This window comes from Neoarius graeffei, chromosome 8, assembly GCF_027579695.1.
Source record: "Neoarius graeffei isolate fNeoGra1 chromosome 8, fNeoGra1.pri, whole genome shotgun sequence".
NCBI classification, from domain to species: domain Eukaryota; kingdom Metazoa; phylum Chordata; class Actinopteri; order Siluriformes; family Ariidae; genus Neoarius; species Neoarius graeffei.
Window position 1 is genome coordinate 62,993,776 of NC_083576.1, and position 26,211 is coordinate 63,019,986.

The window sequence follows — 26,211 nt, forward strand, 5'->3', positions numbered from 1 at the left end:
GAGCCATGGCCTCACTTTCGTTTATAAATGCCTTGAGACCTCAAGAATGGCACAGGAATAGTTTTAAGCATTAACAATAAATCTAATATAGTAATTTTTACGATTAAAATGATTTCTATAGGTAGTGGTCTGAGCAAATGACCTTGACATCCGTAACACCACAACAGGAAGTCTATCGGTCTCATCACACTTTCCACTATACTAAAACACAGAGCTGACTGCAATTCTGATCCTCCATTTTGAGCCAATTTATCGCCATGCCACGTAGATGTGTTTTTGGCTGGTGCAGCAACACGACAGAAGCTGGATTTACATTGCATTCATGGTCCAAGAATGTTCAAACTGCAAAGATTTGGATGTGTTTTGTGAGAAGTTCAAGAACTAGAGACCAGAGGTTTAAGCTGTGATACATGGAAAGTGGGGTGAATATGTCGCATGGTGAGTGGTAATGCCAGTCTGATGGAACATGGATTGATTACCTTGCTGATGAGGAAGGGTCCTAGGTATCTGGGTGCCAGCTTGCGGGAGACAGTTCTTAGTGGCAGATGGCGCGTGGAGAGCATGACTTGCTGCCCCACCCAGTAGGTGGGTGCCTTAGAGCGGAGCTTGCCGGCCTGGCTCTTGGATGCTAGGGGGGAGCAAATGAGTCTTCTTCGGGCCAATTCCCATGTTCTCCTGCAGCGGTGTATGAAGGTCTGGGCTGAGGGTACAGTGACCTCCTCCTCTTGGTTGGGGAAGAGTGGTGGTTGGTAATCTAGGGAGCACTGGAAGGGCGAGAGACCTGTGGCAGATGAAGGGAGAGTGTTGTGAGCATACTCGACCCAAGGTAAGTACTTACTCCAAGAACCGGTATCCCTGGATGCCATGCACCTGAGTGCCACCTCCAAATCTTAATTCACCCGTTCCGCCTGGCTGTTGGTTTGAGGATGGAACCCTGAGGAAAGACTACAGGAGGCCCTAATGAGTTTGCAGAAGGCCCTCCAGAACTGTGCAGTGAACTGAGGACCCCGGTCAGAAACAATGTCAGTGGGGAGTCCGTGTAGGCAGAAAATGTGAAGGATGAGTAATTTGGCAGTTTCTTTAGCTGTGGGAAGCTTGAGCAAAGGGATGAAATGGACTGTCTTGGAGAAATGGTCAATAACTGTGAGGATGCATGTGTTGCCACCTGAGTTGGGGAGTCCTGTGACGAAGTCCAGGGTGATGTGAGACCAGAGTTGATGAGGAACTGGGAGGGGTCTTAGCAGGCTGGCAGGGGGGCGATTGGCTGTCTTGTTCCGGGCACATGTGTCGCAGGCTGCCACGAACTCCTGGACGTCTTCCTGGATGGATGGCCACCAAAAGCACTGTTGGATGAGTGCCAGGGTTCAAGCAGCTCCCGGGTGACAAGCCAACTTGGAGCCATGACCCCACTGCAGCACCTGGGTTCACACAGAACAGGGAACAAACAGATGGTTAGGTGGTATGTTGCTTGAGTTACCTTCTCCGGGGTCCTGCTCCAGGGCCTTCTGCACCAATGTGCAGAAGTAGGGTGGCTCCCACCAGACAGCGTGGAGGGAGGATGGTTTCAGGTGTACTAGACTCCTCCTGGCAGGCAGAGAATATCCTGGACAGGGCGTCAGGTTTGCTGTTCTTGGAGCCTGGGCGGTAGGAGAGCGTCAATCGGAACCGAGAGAAGAAGAGAGACCATCAGGCTTGCCATGAGTTAAGGCGTTTGGTGGATTTAAGGTATTCTAGGTTTTTGTGGTCAGTCCAGACAAGGAAGAGGACATCCGACCCCTTGAGCCAGTGCCTCCACTCCTCCAAGACGGCCAACAGCTCTCTGTAACTGATGTCGTAATTTTGTTCAGCAGGGGACAGCCGGCGAGAGAAGAAAGAGCAGGGGTGGACCTTGTTATCATTGGCCATCTGGGAGAGAATGGCTCTGACCCCTTACTCGGAAGCGCCAACCTCCACGATGAACTGTTTGGTTGGATCGAGTATGGTGAGAATGGGTGCTATGGTGAACTTGCACTTGAGTATGGAGAAGGCTTTCTCCGCTTCCTTCCCCCACTTGAATGGGGTCTTAATCAAGGTCAATGCAGTGAGAGGTCCGGCCACCATGCTGAAGTCGCGGATGACGCGCCTGTAGAAATTGGCGAATCCCAGGAAACACTGGAGCTCTCGTTGCGAGGATGGGGTGGGCCAGTCAGCGACTGCCTCAAGCTTGAGGGGGTCTATCTGGATCCTAGCCAGGGAGATGATGAACCCCAGAAATGAGACAGAGCTCTGGTAGAATTTGCTCTTTTCCACCTTGACATACAGCTTATTTTCTAGCAGGCACTGGAGGACCTGCCGGACGTGGCCCTGATGTTCCTCCAGGGAGTGAGAGAAGATCAGGATGTCATCCAGGAACATGAAAATGAAGATGTTAAGAAAATCCCTTAGGATGTCGTTGATGAGTGCCTGGAAGACTGTGGGCGCATTGGTCAGGCCTAAAGGGACCACAAGGTACTCGTAGTGGCCAGTTGTTGTGTTGAAGGCCGTCTTCCACTTGTCCCCCTCTCTGATCCTGATGAGATGGTAGGCATTGCGTAAGTCCAACTTGGTGAATATCTTGGCTCCCTAGTTCAAAGGCCGTAATCATGAGTGGTAGTGGGTAGCAGTTCTTGACCGTGATGGCATTGAGACCTCGATAGTCAATGCAGGGGCGGAGCGACTTGTCCTTCTTTGCCACGAAGAAGAATCCCACCCCTGCTGGGGAGGAGGAAGGGCGGATGATCCTAGCTGCCAGAGACTCGGAGATGTACTTCTCCATGGCTTGCCTTTCGATGGGAGAAAGACAGTAGAGTCGCCCTTTGGGTGGCACCGTCCTGGGCAGGAGGTCGACTCCACAGTCATAGGGTCTGTGAGGAGGGAGGGAAACTGCTTGAGTCTTGCTGAAAACAAGTCTTAAGTCCAGGTATTCCGGAGGCATGTGAGAGAGGTCGGGAAACTCGCTGGCTGAAGGCTGTGGTGGTTTGGCGGGAGGCAGAGTGGAGTTCAGGCAGGAAGCTAGACAGGAATGGCTCTAGCCTAGGATGGTGTTATCGGCCCAGTTTAGGTGGAGGTTGTGCTGCGTTAACCAGGGTAATCCTAGGATGATGTGTACGTGGGGGTTGTTCATGATGTGGAGTTGGATGGTTTCTGAGTGGTTACCGGAAATCCTCAGGGTGAGTGGGGCAATAAGATGGGTGATTGTGGTCAAGCCGGTGCCATTGAGTGTCAGGACTGTGAGAGGGACGTCAAGGGCCGAGTAGCGGGATTCCCAGACACTTGGCGGTGGCAGAGCAGATCAGGTTCCTGTCTGCCCCTGAGTCAACGAGGGCCTGGAGATGGTGATGCTGGTTGTCATGGATGATGACAGGGAGTAACAGTTGATCAGTGGGTGGCTGGCTCCAAGTGTTGCCCACCAGGGCCCCTCGTCCTTTTAGCGGGCAGGCTCGGCAGATGTGTCCTTGCTGACCGCAGTAAAAGCAGGCCCCTATGCTCTGCCAGTGTTGTTGTTCCTCCGCTGACACCCGTACCTGGTCTACCTGCATGGGTTCAATGGACGAGGCGGGAGGTGGAGAGGAGGTGAAGCTGGGGCGGGTCTTCTCTCTTCTCCGTTGCTGGATCCAGGCATCGATGTGGTTGGCAAGGTCCATGAGACTGGAGAGGTCTGACGACAATTCCCACGATACCAGTTCATCCTTAATGACGTCGGACAAGCCATGCAGGAACGCGTCGACCTGGGCACTCTCGTTCCAACTGCATGATGCCACCAACATCCGGAACTCGATGGCATAGTCCGAGGTAGGCCAGGACCTCTGCTGCAGCTCCATGAGTTCCCTAGCTGCCTCCCGGCTGGACAGAGAGCAGTCGAAAGTTCGCCTCATCTCTTCAGAGAAATCTTTGAAACAGGAGCAAAAGGGAGCGTCGGCATCCCAGACCGCTGTTCCCCACTCCCTGGTCATGCTGGTGAGGAGTGATGATGATATATGCCACCCGGGAACATTCTGTGGGGAAGGTTAGAGGTTTCAGCTCCATGATCAATGAGCATTGAGATAAGAACAATCTGCAAGTACCTGGCTCTCCATCATAGGGCCGAGGCGCTGGGAGTCTCAGCTTGCAGAGAAAAGCAGTGGCAGGAACTGAAGTTGGAGATGGCTGGGCAAGGGTAGGCACAGCTTGATAGCGCAGCATCTGTGTGGTGAGGAGGTTGAGTGAGTTGGACAGGGTGGCGAGGTTCTGTTTAATCTGTTGAAGGTCTTGCTGGTGGGTCCTGAGGAGAGCCCCTTGTTGCTGGATGGCTGTTCTCAGATGGGTGAGTTCCGCTGTATCCATGTTGGCCAGAACATACTGTTAGGGGTGGTGGAGGTGTGGTGAGATTAGGATCCAGAAGCAGAACACACAGACAGTAATCCAATAAATAATGTGATTTAATCCAGGGAAAGGGCATGGCAAAAAAGGTAAACAAACAGTATAGAAAAAACAAATAGCAAAAATAGTCCAGGAAAAAGAGACAAAAAACTTGACAAAAAAATGAGGTGGGCAAGGACAAAAAATGCTAGTGCAAAAAACATGAACAAGAAAAAACGTTTAGTGCAAAAAAAAAAACATGAACCAGAAAAAATGCTGAAGAGAAGAAAACATATTCTGTGCCGCAACAGAGGCACAGAAACGGTTAGAGTAGCAAAACGAGACATTCTGGCAGAGTCTGAGCACGGCCTTTAAATATGTAGCTGTGAAAACCAGGAAGTGAGTTCAGGTGAGCGGTCACTGAATGAGGAAGCAGGCAGGATGGAATTCCCGTCCCATATCCAGATCAGCGCTGATGTGGGAGAATCGTAATCTCCGGAGTGGATGTCTGGGGCGGAGCATGACAAAAACGTTGTTTACCTGCATTTAGATTAATACATGTAACTTGTATTGTGTGTTTAAGTTACCGGTATAAGATTATTTAATTTGCTTCATAATGCGATTGTCTCAGTTCATCTAATTATTTAATTAGCCTTTTATGTTTCATCAGTGAAAGTGCATGCATGTACGCATATGCTGCATAAGTTATAATACCTATCCTTTTTTAATGAGAGTCAACCCACAATCAATGAAGTCAAATCAGTCTTAGTTGAGCAAGTCGGTAACAGTATTTCTTACTTTCACCATAAATTTTTATTTATATGACTTTGGTCTATAGCTGTAAAAGGCCTCGGCCTTAAAACCAGTTACCGCTGTGATGTCATGCACTCAGGCATGGCTAGCTCAGCGGGGCAGCTTGAATGCCAACTTTGTGGTCGATTTTAACTCTCAAAAATATATATTTTTATTTCCATTTATGCAGCATACAAGAGTCAAGGATGGAGATACTATCCACTCAGAAATTTATTTAAAAATAAAGGCTCTGGCTATCTCCTTTAATGATATCATGAGAGAGTAATACGGTATGCAGAATCAATAACCCTCCATATCTGGGACCATTTTTTTTCCTTTTTTTTTTAATATCTGGGACCATCTAGAGCTAATGGTGTATGTTGATGACATCAGATGACTGTGATTGGTTAAAAGGATCACCCCCCCCAAAAAATAAAAATAAAAATAAAATAAATAAATAAATAAATAAAATATCTGCTCGACTTGAGGAAATCACATTCACAAATTGGAAAAATGTGTAGCTATAAGGTTGAAGAATTTAAGCCTAGACCCAGTTACTGCTTAAAACCTGAACCTATCCATTTTTGTACTCAGTGTTTTTGGGTTCATAACTCAAGAGCTCTTTATTGCTCAGAAACAAAACACCCACTGATGGAAACAAAGGGCTTCATCAGGGCTTCATTGTGCTACGGTATAAAGATTCAGCGAGCAATCAAGTTTAGAATCCACACAAATATTCAGCATTGTGTTTAAGGGCGTATTCACACCTACGTTGTTTGGTCCGGACCAAATGACCAAACGAACCAAATTTCCCTTGGGCCGGACCTTTTGGGTTGGTCTGAATACAAACCACCGAACTCTGGTCCGGACCAAACAAGCGGACCAAAACCGAGCTGCAAGGTCGGACTCGGTCCGGACCAAAGGAACCCTGGTGCGGACCTTTTGGAGGTGTGAAAGCAGACCGGACCTAATCCGACAGTTTTGCTTTTTTGTACCTCGGGAGCTTCCGTCGTTTGTCGAGCATTATGGGAAACAGAGTCTTGACACTCCACCGCAAAGTGCAAACACTGTTTCGGTTGTCAAGGGAACCTTACAACAGTCGTTCAGTCATTCAGACCAGTGGTAGGCTAGACTACAGAGTACAAAAAATGAGTAGGGGGCAAACGTGGGCTGAGGAAGAAACGCGTACCCTTGTGGATATATGGGTAGATGTTCACATATCTGAGCTTTTGGAGAGAACACACAAAAATGCCGACGTGTTTGCTGTATTCAGTGAGAAAATGAAGGAGAAGGGGTTCACGCGCTCCCCAGAACAGCGCTTTGTGCGCGTGTCGTCTCTGACCAATAGCTGAACGACCTCAGGGCGCGTGGCTTTGTTGACAGATTTTGGTCCGCTTACTAAAATGTACAGTGTGAAAGCGAACCACACCAAAATGAAAAAATAAAAAAAACATTTGGTTCGGACCAAAGCAAGTGAACTATCGAACTATCCTGGTCTGAATACACCCTAAAACACACTTCTTACACTTGATACATCCATTCAGTATTCTCAATAGAGAGAGAAAAAAAGGTTTTGTCACAGCTGTATTTTCATGTTTTAGGAGTGTCTGAGTGAGGGTATTGATGTCACCAGTGTCATCATTCCATCTGAAAAAAAAAGGGTGGTTGTTGATTTACCTCTACAAGCTAAACTAAACAGTAGGTGCTTGTGTCCTCCCAGCTTAACCTTTGAAAATCAGTGTCAAGATATGTAAGTGTAAGCTTTCCACTAGACTGGTAAGTCAGTGCAAGTAATATTCTTCTGTTTTGTAGTCATTTCTATTGATTTGTTTGTTGGTTTACCTCTAAAAATACTGTTACAGCTCATGAATAAGAGAGTGGATTGCCCTCCTGCCCAAAGACCAAACCACCAAACACTTATTACTATATCCCCTTCGATCACAAGGAAAAATGCTATGGAACTTCATGTGTACAGCTGTACACATTATGTCTGAAGGGGATATTGTCAAATATTATTGTTATAATTGTGTGTAAAGTCTTGGGCAATTAATTAAAATAAAAGAAACAGACCCAAAACAGGGGGCACTTTCCCCTTCCCTCCTGAATCTTTGAAAAGCTGTATCAAGAAATGTAAAGTCTTTGGAACAACTTCCCAGTAGACTGGTAAATCAGTGCTAGTGAGGACTAGTGGTTTTTAATCACTTATTTTACACATACAGAATGTTACTGACACACTACATGATGATAAAATGTTCAAAATGCTGAACATTTTGGAACACCTGACAAACAATTTATTGCATATCCAGGATACAACAGATTATTATTAACCACCAAACAGCTGCTTCTTGAATAGCACTATTAAAAACTAAAAGTGGGCGGCACGGTGGTGTAGTGGTTAGTGCTGTCGCCTCACAGCAAGAAGGTCCGGGTTCGAGCCCCGTGGCCGGCAAGGGCCTTCCTGTGCAGAGTTTGCATGTTCTCCCCGTGTCTGCGTGGGTTTCCTCCGGGTGCTCCGGTTTCCCCCACAGTCCAAAGACATGCAGGTTAGGTTAACTGGTGACTCTAAATTGACCGTAGGTGTGAGTGTGAATGGTTGTCTGTGTCTATGTGTCAGCCCTGTGATGACCTGGCAACTTGTCCAGGGTGTACCCCGCCTTTCGCCCGTAGTCAGCTGGGATAGGCTCCAGCTTGCTTGCAATCCTGTAGAATTGGATAAAGCGGCTAGAGATAATGAGATGAGATGAGAAAAACTAAAAGTTATGGCAGCAGGTGCTGTCTCCACTTCCAGTTCAGTAGGAAAGGAGAGTATTTTATGTCTTTCCTCTCTAGTGATTTTCTCCTGACTTTTATAGGCACAGTGTCCCCATTTAATCAGTGACACAACACTCCACATACTGTTGCGAAACACACAAACACACACACACACGTTTGTCTTACTATCCTTCTGAGGGCCTTCCTTTAACATAATTATTAATGCAGTTAATTAATGCCATGCCTGCACCTAAACCTAACCCTGACCTTAACCAAAGTAATGAAAGGGAAACTTTTTGGCTCTTTTTTTCTTGTTGTTGTTGTTAAAAATAAATAACAACAATAACACTTCCCATGTGGGGACTATTCAAAGGTCCCCACAAGGTCAAAATTTTCAGATTTTACAATCCTTGTGGGGATATTTGGTCCACAGTAGTATATACACACACACACACACACACACACACACACACACACACACACACACACACACACAAAACCATATGCTCACATGGAGCATTGCACATATGGACAATAACATGGTATCTTGCGCTTTCTTTCTTTTTTCTTTTCCATGCTTATGCTGACATTCCTGTCCTTCAGTATACATCATCCTGCTGTTATTCATTGCATTTTTTGCACATGGACAATCATTTGACATATACTGCACCAGTACTTCTGCATTTTTACACACTCTTCTTATATACCTACAGTATTTACTGCCCTGCACATTTGTCATATTTCTATTTCTATATTTCTAGCTTATTATTCTTCCTATTCCCCTGCTCCTGTAACATTTTATTCAGAATATAAGTTAAATAAAAAAAAATCCATCTTACACTGATCATGTATTCTTTCACAGAACTAAACAACAAGAGTGTACCGTCATCCAAATTCCTGTATTTCCAGATTATAGACAGTCTACTCTTAACATTTCTTAATGAGAAATCTTTTCCCAATTCACATTTTGATACATAATCAACAATGCATATCAAGAGATGCCAAGTCAGTTCTTATTGAGAAAAAAATATATATATCAAATGGTAATACTGTATGTATAGCCTGGGGGAAAAAATGTATGAATCCCAATACTGTAGTGATTGGAATATTAGAAGGTAATAAAGGATGTGACAAGTGCTCAAAAATAGAAAATGACATTTCTAAGGGTTAATTCAATATTAAATTTCCTACATATGAAATGTAAGTACTATCAGCATACTCTTGTGTTCTTGTCGCTGGTTTCCTTATTAAACTCTTGGAAGTCTTGCCAGTTTTCAGTAGTTCACAGGCACTGCATGAATAATGGAGTGAGTTGACAGGATGGAAAATATTCCCCCCCACCCTTCAAAATTTGTAGCGTTCTGACACAGATTCTTCCATTCTCAGTTAACAGAGTTAAGAGCTCTCCAAAATAACAGCCGACCAGTGAGATGTCAGCTTTGACCTGCCTAGTTTGAATTTGCATCACCCAAACTTTACACTGCAGCATATAATTCCACTGCATATCAGATTGAGGGCATGACACACAACGCACCGGGTCAGCACAGGCTCAGATAATCGTGTCTGCAGCTCAGTGAAGTCTCACTGGGGTGTGTGTGTGTGTGTGTGTGTGTGTGTGTGTGTGTGTTGGCTATGTCAAATTCTAATAGGGCCATGTATTATTTAAAAATATAGAACAAGTTAATACAGTGCTCATGCCATACCTGTCATGTGGAGTAATTACCCATGGGAGCTCGATATATGTGCAATGAAAAGCAAAGCATTACCATGAATTCTTTCACCACAGAGATTTTGGTGTCTGTGAAGAGAATCCTAATTCTCATCAAGACTCTAGTTTATTAATGAATCATAAAAAGACATGCATAGTGCATGGATATTACAGAGCAAAGATGCCATCTTGCTCACACGAATGGAATGTTTTGAGCTAGGGATGCATCAATGCAATTTTTTAACATTGAGCATGAATATGTTTTTATTTTGGTCCTCATTGATACTGAAAGTAATACTGAATTGAGTAACCTACTTGGTATTAATCGTGAAGCATTTGATTTAGCTCTGTTTATGTTTTCATGTTTTAAATACTGCTGATGAAAAGCATTTTTTAAGCTAGTTAGCTACTTGGTTTTAAATGAAACGCATTAGCTAGCCACATTAGTTACCTTGGCTCAACTGGGTTGCAGTGGAGGACATGTTTTGTTTCATTTAAAAAAAAATGCTTCTGTACAGCTCAAAGTAATGTATGCTTTTGTTCTAATTTCTTCTGAATTAGATCCTGACTGAGATATGATTTTGAAGCCTGAAACCAATTTTGATATTATTTGATATATTGACTTATATGTACAGTCTCGTCTCGTCTTCTTCCGCTTATCCGGGGCCGGGTCGCAGAGGCAGCAGTCTGAGCATGGAAGCCCAAACTTCCCTTTCCCCAGACACCTTGGCCAGCTCCTCGGGAAGAACACCAAGGCATTCCCAGGCCAGCCGAGAGACATAGTCCCTCCAGCATGTCCTGGGTCTTCCCCGGGGCCTCCTCCCGGGGGGACATGCCTGGAACACCTCCCCAGGGAGGTGTCCAGGAGGCATCCGAAAGAGATGCCCAAGCCACCTCAGCTGATTCCTCTCGATGTGGAGGAGCAGCGGCTCTACTCCGAGCTCCTCCCGAGTGACTGTGCTTCTCACCCTATCTCTAAGGGAGCGCCCAGCCACCCTGCGAAGGAAACTCATTTTGGCCGCTTGTATCCGCGATCTTGTTCTTTCAGTCATTACCCAAAGCTCATGACTGTAGGTGAGAGTTGGAACGTAGATCGACCGGTAAATCGAGAGCTTCACTTTTTGGCTCAGCTCCTTCTTCACCACGACGGACCAGTAAAGCAACCGCATCACTGCAGAGGCCACACCAATCCACCTGTTGATCTCATGATCTATCCTTCCCTCACTCGTGAACAAGATCCTGAGATACTTAAAACTCCTCCACTTGAGGCAGGGCTTCTCCACCAACCTGGAGAGGGCAAGCCACCCTTTTCCAGTCGAGAACCATGGCCTCGGACTTGGAAGTGCTGATTCTCATCCCAGCCGCTTCACACTCGACTGCAAACCACCCCAGTGCATGCTGAAGGTCCTGGTTTGAAGAAGTCAACAGGACAACATCTGCGAAAAGCAGAGATGAAATCCTGTGGTTCCCAAACAGGATTCCTTCCGGCCCCTGGCTGTGCCTAGAAATTCTGTCCATAAAGATTATGAACAGAACTGGTGACAAAGGGCAGCCCTGCTGGAGTCCAACATGCACTGGGAACAGGTCTGACTTACTGCCGGCAATGCGAACCAGACTCCTGCTCTGTTCGTACAGGGACCGGACAGCCCTTAGCAAAGAGCCCCGAACCCCATACTCCCAAAGCACCCCCACAGAATACCACAAGGGACATGGTCGAATGACTTCTCCAAATCCACAAAGCACATGTGGACTGGTTTGGCAAACTCCCGTGAACCTTCGAGTACCCTATGAAGGGTATAGAGCTGGTCCAGTGTTCCGCGACCAGGATGAAAACTGCATTGTTCCTCCTGGATCTGAGGTTTGACTATTGGCTGAATTCTCCTCTCCAGTACCCTGGAGTAAACCTTCCCTGGGAGGCTGAGAAGTGTGATTCCCCTATAATTGGAGCACACTCTCCAGTTCCCTTTCTTAAAAAGAGGGACCACCACCCCAGTCTGCCACTCCAGAGGCACTGTCCCCGACCGCCACGCGATGTTGCAGAGACATGTCAGCCAAGACAGCCCCACAACATCCAGAGACTTGAGATACTCAGGGCGGACCTCATCCACCCCCGGTGCTTGCCACCAAGGAGCTTGCTAACCACCTCAGTGACTTCGGCTTGGGTAATGGACAAGTCCACCTCCGAGTCATCAGCCTCCGCTTCCTCAATGGAAGACGTGACAGTGGGCTCGAGGAGATCCTTGAAGTATTCCTTCCACCGCCCGACAATGTCCCCAGTCGAGGTCAACAGCTCCCCACCCGCACTGTAAACAGTGTTGGCAGAGTACTGCTTCCCCCTCCTGAGGTGCTGGATGGTTTGCCAGAATTTCTTCGAGGCTGACCGATAGTCCTCCTCCATGGCCTCACCAAACTCCTCCCAGTTCTGAGTTTTTGCCTCCGCAACTGCCCGAGCTGCGGCACGCCTGGCCTGCCGATAGCCGTCAACTGCCTCAGGAGTCCCGGAGGCCAACATGGCCCGATAGGACTCCTTCCTCAGCTTGACAGCATCCCTTACTTCCGGTGTCCACCACCAGGTTCAGGGATTGCCGCCACGACAGGCACCGGAGACCTTGCGGCCACAGCTCTGAACAGCCGCATCGACAATGGAGGCAGAGAACATGGTCCACTTAGACTCAATGTCCCCCGCCTCCCTCGGAAGCTGGGAGAAGCTCTCCCGGAGGTGGGAGTTAAAGAACTCCCCGACAGAGTGCTCAGCCAGATGTTCCCAGCAGACCCTCACCATACATTTGGGCCTGCCAGGTCTGTCCTGCTTCCTCCTCCGCCAGCGGATCCAACTCACCACCAGGTGGTGATCAGTTGACAGCTCAGCCCCTCTCTTCACCCAAGTGTCCAAGACATAGGGCCGGAGATCCGATGAAACAACAACAAAGTCGATCATCGACCTCCGACCTAAGGTGTCCTGGTGCCACATGCACTTATGGACACCCCTATGCTCAAACATGGTGTTCGTTATGGACAAACCGTGATTAGCACAGAAGTCCAATAACAAAAGACCACTCGGGTTCAGATCGGGGAGGCCGTTCCTTCCAATCACGCCCCTCCAGGTGTCACTGTCATCGCCCACATGAGCGTTGTAGTCTCCCAGTAGAACAATGGAGTCTGAGCACCTCTCAGTACCTTTCCCAGGGACTCCAAGAAGGCCGGATACTCTATACTGCTATTCGGCCCATAGACACAAACAACAGCAAGAGCCCTCTCCCCAATCGTAAGGCGCAGAGAGGCAACCCTCTCGTTCACTGGGGTAAACTCCAACACATGGCGGCTGAGCTGGGGAGCTATAAGCAAGCCCACACCAGCCCACCGCCGTTCACCATGGGCAACTCCAGAGAAGTGGAGAGTCCAGCCCCTCTCGAGGAGCTGGGTTCCGGAGCCCAAGCTGTGCGTGGAGGTGATCCTGACTATCTCTAGCTGGTACCTCTCAACCTCTCGCACAAGCTCAGGCTCTTTCTCCCCCAGCGAAGTGACATTCCATGTCCCAACAGCTAGCCGCTGTGTTCGGGGATCAGGTCGTCGAGGCCCCTGCCTTCGACTGCTGCCCAATCCACACTGCACCAGCCCCCTACGGCTACCTCTGTGGGTGGTGAACCCACAAGAGGTCGGGCCCACATCACCGCTTCGGGCTGAGCCCGGCTGGGCCCCGTGAGCAAAGGCCCGGCCACCAAGTGCTCGCATATGAGCCCCAACCCCGGGCCTGGCTCCAGGGTGGGGCCCCGGCTGCGCCATACCAGACGACATCATGGTCCTTGATAGATTATTATTCATAAGGGGTTTTCGTGAACTGCTCTTCATCTGGCCTGTCACCTAGGACCTGTCTGCCTTGGGAGACCCTCACGGGGCATAATGCCCCCGACAACATAGCTCCTAGGATCATTCAAACACACAAACCCCTCCACCACAATAAGGTGGCAGTTCTAGGAAGAGTGCAGTATTATGCAAAAGTCTTAGGCGTCCTTTTTTGTATAAACTTTGTTATAGATTTCTATTTTATGACTTCTACATTATCAAGTCAGTAGAAAAAAAATTAGAATTACAAAACATTCATTTTCCAGCACAAAATATGACAGAAAAAAATGTTTTAATCTGAGCAGCATATTACATAAGAGATCACTTTTCAGATTAAAAAGAAAACATAATGAAGGCTACTGGATTTTGGTGCAAAATTAAGAAGCAAGTGTGGCAGTCAAAGTGTCCAGAAGAACTGTGACTGTTTCTGCAAGATGCTCAGTAAAACCTACAGCTCATTTCCCTATAAAACTGCACTAATTGTATAGACCAATTATTGACTTTATTTCATTTATTATGGCTTACTGCTGTTTATAGTATTTTTTAATGTTAGAACAGTTCATTTCATTATTTTAAGCCATTTTTGGTCTACAGCATTTCTTTACATGTTCCTAAGACTTTTGCACAGTATATATGAGAGACAGAGAGAGAAATCAGGAATTTTAAGCAGACTGTCACAGGACAGTCAAGTCTGAAATGCTGTCTGTCTGCCCAAATTTCAGCCTGTCTGACTGACGAGCCAAAGGCCCAGAACAATGCAGCCGGGGGTCCAGGGCCAGCCTTAGGGCCCCAGTAGCTGAAGGGCTTTAGATGCCTGGAGATGGCTTCTCAGCTATTTCCAGGCACATTTTTGTGATCTTAAAAGGTCAAATTACACTAGACATTAGTTGCTAATTACACTACAAATTTAATATAATTTACAAGAAAATGTCAGAAGATTCAAGAAAAACATGCTATACCCAAGAAAACAGTAGTACACACAAGTCAGTTCCATGTCCAGCAAAAACTATGGGGGCAAGGGTGTTCCAGTTGGTTACAACTTACTGGTACTCATATATAGGTACTATAATAACACTCATGAAACATTATGTCAACAATGACTATGTTTATAAAAAAGACTATAAGAAATTTAGTAATTAACAATACAACTATTCTTACATAATAGAGTTAAAAATTTGAGTACAAGATTCCAAGTAACTTTGTAACAAAATTACTCAAAACTAGACATGCTAATATTTTCCCATTCAGACTAAAATCTGCTGGACTAGAACTTAGGAAATGAAAGAAAATAAAAACTCCATTAAAATATAAATCTACATCCTCCAAATTATATGAATATAACTGTCATTATTATGTGCATTTTTTAAATTCATAATAAGAATAATAACATAAGCACTGATTGGCAGTTTGGCACTTAACATAATACTGTACTGCAAAGTTTCATGTAAACTTAACTCTTAATCAACTGACTGGATCAAACAGATTCTGTCAACCCTAAAACACTCGTTCAACTGCATCGTGCAATAAAAACAACAGTAAATACTGAGTGTATTATTATTATCTTATTTAGTGTGCCAATCTGGGACAGGGAGGTACCTGTAAATTTTAGCGGGGCTAGGACCTTCATTGGCTAAGGCTGGGTCGAGCCAGGGCTCATGTTAAAGTTTATCGGGGGCTCCGGGGTGAATAGTGGGCCAAGGTGGGATCATAGCAGGTCCGCCATGCCTGGGCCGCTTTGAAAGGGCTCGGGGAGATGGACGTGCCTGTAAATTGTGGCGGAGCTAGGACCATCGGTGGCTGAGTTATGAATTTTTAAAGTCGGGCCTGTGGAGGCCCCCATTTCACAGGCCGTGTTACGATGTTAATGTATTCGCCGAGTGTAATATTTGGAAGAAAATTAGAAGTAGATTACGCCCATATCTTTACAATTTTTCATGGGCCCTCTGGTCCGATGCTTTTGAAATGCAGACGGACAAATGCGAAAATTACCGGTAAACCTTATTTCCCACACAGTGTGTGTGTGTGTGTGCAACAAAGATTTTTCTGAACATCTGCTATGTACATAGTCCTCAAGATAGCATGACACAGTGCAGTTTAGAAATGAATTTGTTTTATTGCCATAAATAATATTTTGAGCAAAAGTACAACAAAATATATTAAAGACTCAATATATTTGACGAAAAAGGGTCAAATGTAGAAGAATACAAAAAAGTTATTTATATAAACATGTCCCAACTCCATTGCATGTTCCAAATGGTGCAGTGATTAGTACTGTCATCTCAGTATGAAAGTTCCGGGTTCGAACCTCACATACCCCTTTTCCACCAAATCAGTTCCAGGGCTGGTGCTGGTTCACAACTCATTCAACTTGCGAGCCAGCTGAGAACCAGTTTGCTTTTCCATAGCTCGCGGTGCTAAGGGAAGCCACGTCATTACGTCGCTGTATACGTCAGTTACATCGTTGTACACGTCAGTTACGTCTCTACGTTTGCATAAACCTTGGCGCGAATATCGAAGCAAAAACAGCACGGAAGAAGCAGCAGCAACAACAACAATCATAATAATGGATGACTTCGCGTTTGTACAGCTGCTGCTTCTCGTCGCTTAAAAATGGCGATCGTTCGTGGTCTTGTTATTGTTGTTGGTCTTAACAACTCCGCCCCCCCGCTCACATAAGCGGTTCTTTCCTCTGGCCCAGCAGAGAGTTGGTGCTAGCCTGGAACCGGTTTTTCTGGCCCCAGAGCCAGTTCTTTGTCAGTGGAAACAGAAAACCCGGTTCCAAACTAAGCACTGGCCCCGAACCAGCCCTGGAACTGCTTTGGTGGAAAAGGGGCAACAGTCGATGGGGTCCTTTCCGTATTGCATTTGCATGTTCTCCCCGTGCCTGTATGGGTTTCGTCCCACAGTCCAAAGACATGCAAATTAGGTAAAACTATCCAGCCACTGGGGTTGCACAAACCATTGCATACTCAGTACAGAATGGGGAGGGTTGAGTCAGGAAGGGCATCCTGTGTAAAACCTATGCCAAATCAAATATGTGGATCCAGATGATCTGCTTTGGCAACCTCTAATGGAAGCAGCTGAAAGAAAAAGACATTCCATGGTGGGACACTGGTGTAGTGGTTAGCACTGTTGCCTCACAGTAAGAGCCCAGCAGCCATTCTGGGTTGGAGCCCAGAGGCTGATGGGGGCATTTCTGTATGCAGTTTGCATGTTCCTGGGTTTCCTCCAGGTGCTCCAGTTTCCTCCACAGTTCAAAGACATGCAGTTAGGTTAACATGGGGTAGCCTTAGGCTGAGGTGCCCTTGAGCAAGGCACCTAACCCTAGCTGCCCACTGCTCTGGGTATTTGTGTGTGCTCATTGCCCATGTGTGTGTGCATGTGTGCGTTCACTGCTTCAGATGGGTTAAATGCCGAGAGGAATTCCATTGTTCTTAAGTGCATGTGTGATGAATAAAGTTGTTGTTCTTCTTCTTCAAATGTGGAGTTGTAGTGTGCCATCTGGTGGACAAAATATGCAATGACAACACTCATCACGTGGTTGAAGGATCCGTCTTTCTGTTTCTTTTTTAATTGTTCTTAAAATGTCATATGTGCAATTAGCTCATATCACCCGATAAGTTTGGCATGCTGATTTATCTGTCGGGCTGTACTCAGAATTGAGTCGATCGTAGTTGTTTGCCAAGAAAAACATACTGGGTAATAGCTGTTATTTTTATTCACCCAGCATCATCTGAAGACTTTTTTTTTAATTCACCAAGTCAGAATGTGCTCCTCACAATGAACTCCTCATGCTCGAGGTTTATGTTGAAAATGTTTCATCAGGTTACTTGTATTGTAGGAAGACGGTATAGCTCCTATTCTTGCTATTTCTGCACTCTGCTTTGCTTTGCTTTGATTGCCTTGATTAATCACAGAATCATGAAGTCCAGATCACTGTTATTTCATGTTGTCTGTTCATTAATGTGACAATGTACACTAGGCTTACATCACACAGTAGCATATGGTATGAGATGTTTGTATCAGAGCATTTTAGCGAGTGTGAGTAAATGAGCACAGTATCACATACATCCCTACTTTGAGCTGGACAAGATGTCTTGGTTCACAGTAGAGAAGCAGGTCAGTATGAACGATGCTGACAGTAGCACTCCGAAATAAACATGTCCTCTGAGCTGCCCTTGTGTCTATGAAAAGGTGTACGTCATTAGCCTTCCCCTTCTCCACTACCTATGTCAGCGCTGCTCAGGTTACAATGACACACATTACTGGAAACACACTCATTAAAGGGGAAGGTGTTACTATAGGTAAACATACGTTGACATAGAGGTGCCAGGCGGTAATTGGTATTTGTTCACAGAAATTAATACGCTAGATTGTCATTTCTGTGCTTTCTTGGAGTTGAGGAGTTGCAGGTGTGGGACTAAAAAAAATCTCTTTGTTCTGCGTTCAAGTGAGGCTATTGAGCACTACTGCAGAGAGCTTTTTGCTTTTATGAATCTGTGGGTGTGAAGCTAGGTTACCCCATGCTTCATGCTGACTCTACTAAGTGGTAATGAAATATAGATGTCGAATCCTGGACAGTTCAATGTTTCATCTCTCTTGGTGATACCATAAGGAAGCCATTAATAGTGTCAAGGTGCATTAGCTGTGCCACAGGAAGATAATTGGATATGAGGAAAAGACTGGCGGCACCTGCTTAGAATCAACTGGGCCTCCCTGAAGTAGTTGAGGGAGAAGTTTGTGAGGCCATTGCTGCCTGTTGTGAGTGCCACGGTGCCTCAGGACTACTTTTTCTCTTTCTGCTTTTTCCTTTCTTTTTTTTTCACCTTTGAGGTCACCTGAAAGAAGGCACTTCTTGTGTGTCGCCTTCAGTGTGTAGAGGCCTTGCATCCTGCATAATCACAAACAGCAGGACCATCTGTTGTTGCCTTGTTGGCTTAGCTAAGCGTAACCTTTTTAGTGTCGCATTTCATGTATCTGTCTGATGTAGAGGCATATTTACAAAATGGTAATTGCCTAATGAAATCCTGTTTTGGAGTTACTGCATATGTTGTATGGAAATGGTGCAATTATTAGTAGAGTCATTAATGTGGGAGGAAAAAGCAGCACCGTGGCTCTCTGTATTTTACCTCCAGAGATTAATGATCTTAACCTTTACTCACTTACTTCCATTTTTTTCTTTTTCTCTTTTTTTCACCATTTCCGTGCAGGCAATATGCCAAATTCTTTCTTCTAAATACAAGATGTTATATTATTTTTTTCTTTTATGTCTTTAGATTGAGAAATTAATGAACATGTTTATTATTTCTCTTTTGCAGAACCAGAACCAGACCCCAGACAAGACATTGACTGCAGTTCCTGCCACTTGTCCCCATAAGGTGAGTTATTATATGTCTCTGTTTGGATTTGAGATTCAGGGATGCGTTGTGTAGTATCCAATGATCATATTATAATTTAGTAATCAACAAGGGAGTAATTAACATTCTTGGCTTCATTGGTAGATATTCCAACTGCTCGATTGAACTTTGTACTAACTTTGTAACCTTGTCAGCCACATCTTTTCAGCAATTCTCACACACCTGCATATCTTAAATTCTTTTTGCCATTCAAGAGTGGCATAGATTTTTTTTCTTTTTTATCTATTACCTCAAATGTCTTCCTCAGCAGTGTCTTATCTAATTCTGAAAATTAGATTTGTACCACTCGATTTACATGACAAGATTATCATTCATGAAGGCTTGGGATTCAGCCAAATATAAATAACAATCTACAGTCTCATTACTAGGAACAAAATAATCAGGCATTCAGCTTTTTCTATTTTTTATGGCTTCCTTTGCTTTTTTTTTCTCTACAACTACACTTTGCAAAAATTTCTCTCAGCACTTTGGTATGCCTCCATGAAAATGTGTTAATGTGCTATACTGCAAAAACTCACACTATTTTCAGTCCACTAACCCTGAATGTGTCAAAATGATCATGTCCTTTTCTGGTTGACTAGTGGGGTCAAGAGTAAAGACTCCACTGGAGTTATCGAAAAACAGCAGACATGTCTGACAGCCTGTCAGAGAGTGGTCAAACTCAACTCCATCTTAAGTGTACCACCTTAATACACTAACCACTATCTTTAGAGACTCTGGAGTCACAGCAGTGACCTGAAAATAATTTAGATCTTCTTGCATTATATGAAATGGCACTGGCACTTCATGTGAGGCAATATAGAAAAGGCAATCAGCTTTGTCCTGAGTCTGTTGACATCGATGTAGGCTTTAATTGCTGGCCTGTCCTTCACACCATTCCTATTACACCATTTCTGTTGAATTCACCTCTAATGCCACTTTCCCGACATCGCTGTTGCTCTATGAGTCAACAGTGGGCTGCCCAGTTTAGTATACATTGTCCTTGAAATATGAGAAGTCCCTTATTGCTGTCAAACCCCCTTGAAATGATGGTGTTGGACTGAGGTAATGAAGGTATGCAACAGATTTGTGATGCCTTTAAAGGTTTCCTCTCATCCACTGGAACATAATCTTTGTCTCGTCTCGTTCCATTAGCGTCTGTGATCTGCACAAACCAATATGCAAAGAAAGCAATGGAGCGATGGAGTAATTTGGTGTGTCACTCAGCCCAGAATGAAAGTATAATGGCTAAATGCACGGATATGATTTATATAATAGGAACGTCTTATTATGTGGCACTAAGAACGTTTCTATTTTCTTCCTCTATATTGTATGCATCCCCAATGAAAGGGAGTTAATGAACAGCTCTTAAAGGCTTAGTGATTATATAAAACAGGACTAGAACGTAGGGAGAGAGAGGCAGGGAGAAGATAGAAGAGAGACAGTGAATGAAGCTGACTGGCATGAAAGAGACAGAATCAGCAAGAGGAAAGCAGAGGAGAGGGCAGAGACAACATTAAGTGTACATAATTGCAGCTTGACATGTTGGCCAAATTCTGCTATGCCAGTATTGCAGTGAAGATGATTAACGGCTACCCGTGTGGGCAGGCTATTTGGTCACCCAGGGACGTTGGTTACCATAGCAATTCTAGTCCAAAGGCTATACATTAGGTGAAGAAAAGTCCCAGTGGCCTGAACATTGTTAAATTACACAATAATATCTTCCATTATGCGCTTTGTCCCCTCTTTTCAGTAATTCATTCTGGGTAGCTTTATCCACAGCAGCAGGTCAATTGTGGAAATAAAAAGACTCCCAATTACAGGCCTCCTATTCAGGGGTGAAACATTGACAACGCTTAGTGCTGATGAAGTGGTCTTGACTTGAGGGAACTGATCATTTGTCTTACATCACTTGTCTCTCTGGGAGATTCACCTGATGACCCTGACCTATATTCCAGCTCTGGCTTAACTCTCTCTCCATTACAACACAGGGTTAACGTCACCATCACCACTGAGTTTGGCAGAAACGCCTACTGCTAGCCGACATGTTGTTGCCAAAAATCAGATAGCAGATGGAGCAGGATTTGACCCCTCCCTTCTTGGGTATGGTCATGCTGAACCTTGGCACTGGCAGCAATCTGAGCTTGGTTGGACCACCATACAATCTTTCCACCACCAACTGAAAGTGAGACACTGTGGCGTTCTCCGTTCCATAACACCAGAACCAGTTATTTCCCCCTTTCAAATCTGCACTGTACAATGACTATGCACTTGTGCCTGAGTCTGCTTTCTTACTGAGCATGCAACAATCTGGGAGAAGGCAGCGGTGAATAAGTACATCTTAATAATGATTTATACTGGATAATAAGTGGAACTCCCTCCAGCACCTATCAACAGACTAGTCATGCAGAGATTAACTATTGTAACATATAAAACTCAAAGCAGCAGGTTTTAGGTTGAGTGCTCTGCATGCGTTTTTCATTCTGTGCTACTAGGCATGATTTTGGAAGACAAGCAGCGAAATGTTGCATGCACACGCGCGCGCACACACACACACACACACACACACACCATGGCACTGTTGGGGTGCCTGGGGAAGCTTCAGATGACATCTTCAGACAAACATGTAACGAACCTAGGGGAAAAAAAAAGCAATCAGAAAGGTCAGTGGTGAGCTTTGGGTGCAAGGCCTGTCACTAGTGCTCACAACATGTCCATGTCAAACAGAGAAAAAGTGCAACACACGGAAATGCTCGGCTATACTGCAGGTTGTGTTGTTTCCATGGACTTGTTTGAACGTGTCCAGGTAGATTCATGAATATATTTAGAATTTATTGACTTGGTGCGGTTTGTTTATTCAACCTGAACTCATAGGCAGATTTAAACAAGGTTTATTTCATGCTGACTCATCCAGAAGATATGTCATAAACTGAACTGTGACTCAATGCAAGTATTAATGGAACAGGCCATCCTAATAACATAATTACTGTTAAATAGAGTAGTTATAGGTTATGTTAAATGCATCATTTGCAATATTTTTGTTAGCTAGTTGACAGAAAATACTACATCACAGATTGCATGAACAAACCAGCTAGCCTTAGAAATCAACAGGGATTTCTCTTTGATTTGGATGGACACAAGTGATTTCTGGAGCAGATATACAGTGGTGCTTGAAAGTTTGTGAACCCTTTAGAATTTTCTATATTTCTGCATAAATATGACCTAAAACATCATCAGATTTTCGCACAAGTCGTAAAAGTAGAGAAAGAGAACCCAGTTAAACAAATGAGACAAAAATATTATACTTGGTCATTTATTTATTGAGGAAAATGATCCAATATTACATATCTGTGAGTGGCAAAAGTATGTGAACCTTTGCTTTCAGTATCTGGTGTGACCCCCTTGTGCAGCAATAACTGCAACTAAACGTTTCCGGTAACTGTTGATCAGTCCTGCACACCGGCTTGGAGGAATTTTAGCCCATTCCCCCGTACAGAACAGCTTCAACTCTGGGACGTTGGTGGGTTTCCTCACATGAACTGCTCGCTTCAGGTCCTTCCACAACATTTCGATTGGATTAAGGTCAGGACTTTTTTTCTTGGCCATTCCAAAACATTAACTTTATTCTTCTTTAACCATTCTTTGATAGAACAACTTGTGTGCTTAGGGTCGTTGTCTTGCTGCATGACCCACCTTCTCTTGAGATTCAGTTCATGGACAGATGTCCTGGCATTTTCCTTTAGAATTTGCTGGTATAATTCAGAATTCATTGTTCCATCAATGATGGCAAGCCGTCCTGGCCCAGATGCAGCAAAACAGGCCCAAACCATGATACTACCATCACCATGTTTCACAGATGGGATAAGGTTCTTATGCTGGAATGCAGTGTTTTCTTTTCTCCAAACATAACGCTTCTCATTTAAACCAAAAAGTTCTATTTTGGTCTCATCCATTCACAAAACTTTTTTCCAATAGCCTTCTGGCTTGTCTACGTGATCTTTAGCAAACTGCAGATGAGCAGCAATGTTCTTTTTGGAGAACATTGCAGAGAAAGCAGTGGCTTTCTCCTTCCAACCCTGCCATGCACACCATTGTTGTTCAGTGTTCTCCTGATGGTGGACTCAGGAACATTAACATTAGCCAATGTGAGAGAGGCCTTCAGTTGCTTAGAAGTTACCCTGGGGTCTTTCGTGACCTTGCCGACTATTACATGTCTTGCTCTTGGAGTGATCCTTCTTGGTCAACCACTCCTGGGGAGGGTAACAATGGTCTTGAATTTCCTCCATTTGTGCACAATCTGTCTGACTGTGGATTTGTGGAGTCCAAACTCTTTAGAGATGGTTTTGTAACCTTTTCCAGCCTGATGAGCATCAACAACGCTTTTTCTGAGGTCCTCAGAAATCTCCTTTGTTCGTGCCATGATACACTTCCACAAACATGTGTTGTGAAGATCAGACTTTGATAGATCCCTGTTCTTGAAATTAAACAGGGTGCCCACTCACACCTGATTGTCATCCCATTGATTGAAAACACCTGACTCTAATTTCACCTTCAAATTAACTGCTAATCCTAGAGGTTCACATACTTTTGCCACTCACAGATATGTAATATTGGATCATTTTCCTCAATAAATAAATGACCAAGTATAATATTTTTGTATCATTTGTTTAACTGGGTTCTCTTTATCTACTTTTAGGATTTGTGTGAAAATCTGATGATGGTTTAGGTCATATTTATGCAGAAATATAGAAAATTATTAAGGGTTCACAAACTTTCAAGCACCACTGTATTCCTAATTTGGGTATGCTTTGCAGATAATTAGTTTTATTTACACAAGCAGCTTTCTGAATACCTTCCATCCTTGGACCATGTCACCATGGAGATATTCCTGGTATCTCTCTAATATTCTCTGGCAGCCATATTTGAAGCGCCTGCCAAAATTGCAACAGCATGATGTAAACTGCAGATGTTCTACACATTCTGTGGCAGCATTAGAAAATTAAAGAAAAAAAATCTTAAATTAAACAATGGAAGTGTGCCACGGCAATGTTGCAATGTGCATAAAATAAATGTTCAGCAACTTAGACTTATCATATCGTACAGTAATACATTTATGCTTACGTTAATGGTACATCTATGTCTAAACCAGAACGCACCATATGTCTTCATATGTCTTTTTTAACCTCAATATTTGGCACACTTTCCTCTTTTATACCTAGTGCAACACTTTTTTTTTATTTTAAGCACGTGATTACATTCTCCCTACCACCTTTTTAGGACTGTATTTGGCTTCTCTCACCTCTATTACTTACATGTAAAGTGTTAATGTGGTGTGTCTGTTCCTTTCATTTTTTCACAGCGTACTGAGTGCATTTATAGAGTCACCTCGCAGAAGGTCTTGGTTCAGTTTGACCCTGCTAATGAACAGATGAAAGGAATGCTAACCTGTCGAATTACAGCTGCAAAACTGCCCCTATTGTGTGATTTATTGCATTCAAACTAGATTCATTTATCTTACATTTTTTATGTTCAGATATTCTGATAAATCAGTTGGATTTAGAGCCATAAGCCTCATTTCACCTCAGTGACTGTACCAAGCTCTCTCTGAAGCCATGGCATGGTTCAGCCTTGTTTTAGTTAAACCAATCAGGGATTTTGATGTCTCCTATCCAATCAATTAAGTGCAAATAAGTGTGCAGCCCTTTGATATGGAATCATTTGTCAAAGGAGCAGCTTAGACAGAGTGCAACTAGTCCAAATACAGAGGCTAGCCATCCTATCCACCTGGAAATCTGTTTGTTCAGTTGGGCATTCCCGCTGTCCTACATTCTGTTAATGGGGTGTCATTGTGCTCACTGGATTTGCCTCAGCTTTACTCCATAAGCTTTTTCCATGCATTAGCTTCTTGATTGCACAGCTTAACCTCTTAATTTTTTGAAAGCTGTACTCCGAGAAAGCACGATGTTATTTCACAGAACACCAGCTATTAGGAGTTAAATCCTTCACTCTGTGCCATTGCATGTTTATTGCATTTGATGTCACCTGATACTGCAAACTTCCTTTAGTATAACATAAATGCATTAAGCGTAATCTCATTCCGAGCCATTATTGGGTAATTTGTGGTGGGAGGTGAGAGAATCCTGGTTTACCTTGGCAATCAGTAATTGCTGATGGTGTTGTATGAGAAAGCAGAAGCTCTGAAGGGTTATTAAGATAAATTTATGTGCTGCTTAATGATTCACTCATCTTCCTTTGTTCTGATTGCTCTCAAAAGAACTTTGGAAGGGAACTTCAAACAATTTCATTCTGAAGTTCAGAGTTTAATTTAGAGTGTTTAGTTTTTTTACAATTAAATAACACCATTCAGAGGCCTGCATTCGTTTTGAGCAAAGAAATACAATTCCTTTAATTACGACACCCATGAGCACAGTACTATTCCAGTCCTTGTCTATGTATTTCTTTTTATTGCTCTTCGATATGCATAAATGCAATGAGCTGACACCAGTGTCAACTTTCTATTCTTTGTACTGAGATGAACTCCTTGATGTATCATCCGAGTGACTCACTCTATAGCTGAGGTACAATATACAAACAGCATAAAGCATAGCTCAGTAAAAAGAAACATGTACGTAGACTAGAGGGAAAAAAGAAAGACATATGGTGCATTGATTCAAAGTGTAACTGAAGTACAAGATGACCAGATAATGCCTGAGTGATCAGATTTTCCCATAGTACACACCTGAGCCACTATATTGACCAGAGACGCCATATTGTCATGTCTCTCTGCACTGACTTTGAGTGTTTATGATTTCAGTAACACCAGGAAACAGTAGATGCTCCTACGTCAGACATTCTTAAACAATTTACAGTCAAGCAATATATGCAAATTGTTCCAGGCTCAAAAAAGACTTTTTAAAATTATTATTAAAATTGTCATTAGATTCAAGACATTTTTGTGAGCTTAATATCATTGATGTTACATTGTAATTTCCACCACTGTAATAAAATTAGAAAATCATGGACTAACTGGGTATGCTTCATGCACCCCGGGTGTCCCTGGTCCCCATTTTAAGAACCATGGCTCTAGCTGATAACATTTTTGGCATCCTACACTTATTTTGTCTCTATCATAAACTCCTGACCATTATAACAATTTTGGACATGCAGTTTGTGCAGCTTGATATTCTGTTATGCCTCTTGTTTCTTTCTTATGTCTCACAAGGTAATTTTCATGTCCAAAAACAAATGGCCAAAAGGGTTCATCTCCAGATATGCTTTGTGTGTGTGTTTACAGTAACAAGGCATTCCCTATAACATAGTGTAATGATCCATTTTTGGAAGTTATTTTTCTCTGTGTAAATTGCT

The 26,211-nt window shown here is 44.0% G+C and overlaps 1 protein-coding gene across 2 annotated transcripts in view; it reads left to right on the plus strand.

Annotated features, from left to right (window-relative positions):
- pcdh11 (protocadherin 11) overlaps positions 1 to 26,211 on the plus strand; it is a 372,376-nt gene that overhangs the window by 141,296 nt on the left and 204,869 nt on the right. The window contains exon 3 of one of the 2 annotated variants that reach the window (XM_060927976.1): positions 18,769 to 18,828. In XM_060927976.1, the coding sequence (XP_060783959.1) occupies positions 18,769 to 18,828 (60 nt within the window). The remainder of the gene's footprint in view (positions 1 to 18,768; positions 18,829 to 26,211) is intronic. The other variant, XM_060927977.1, reaches the window with a different exon arrangement.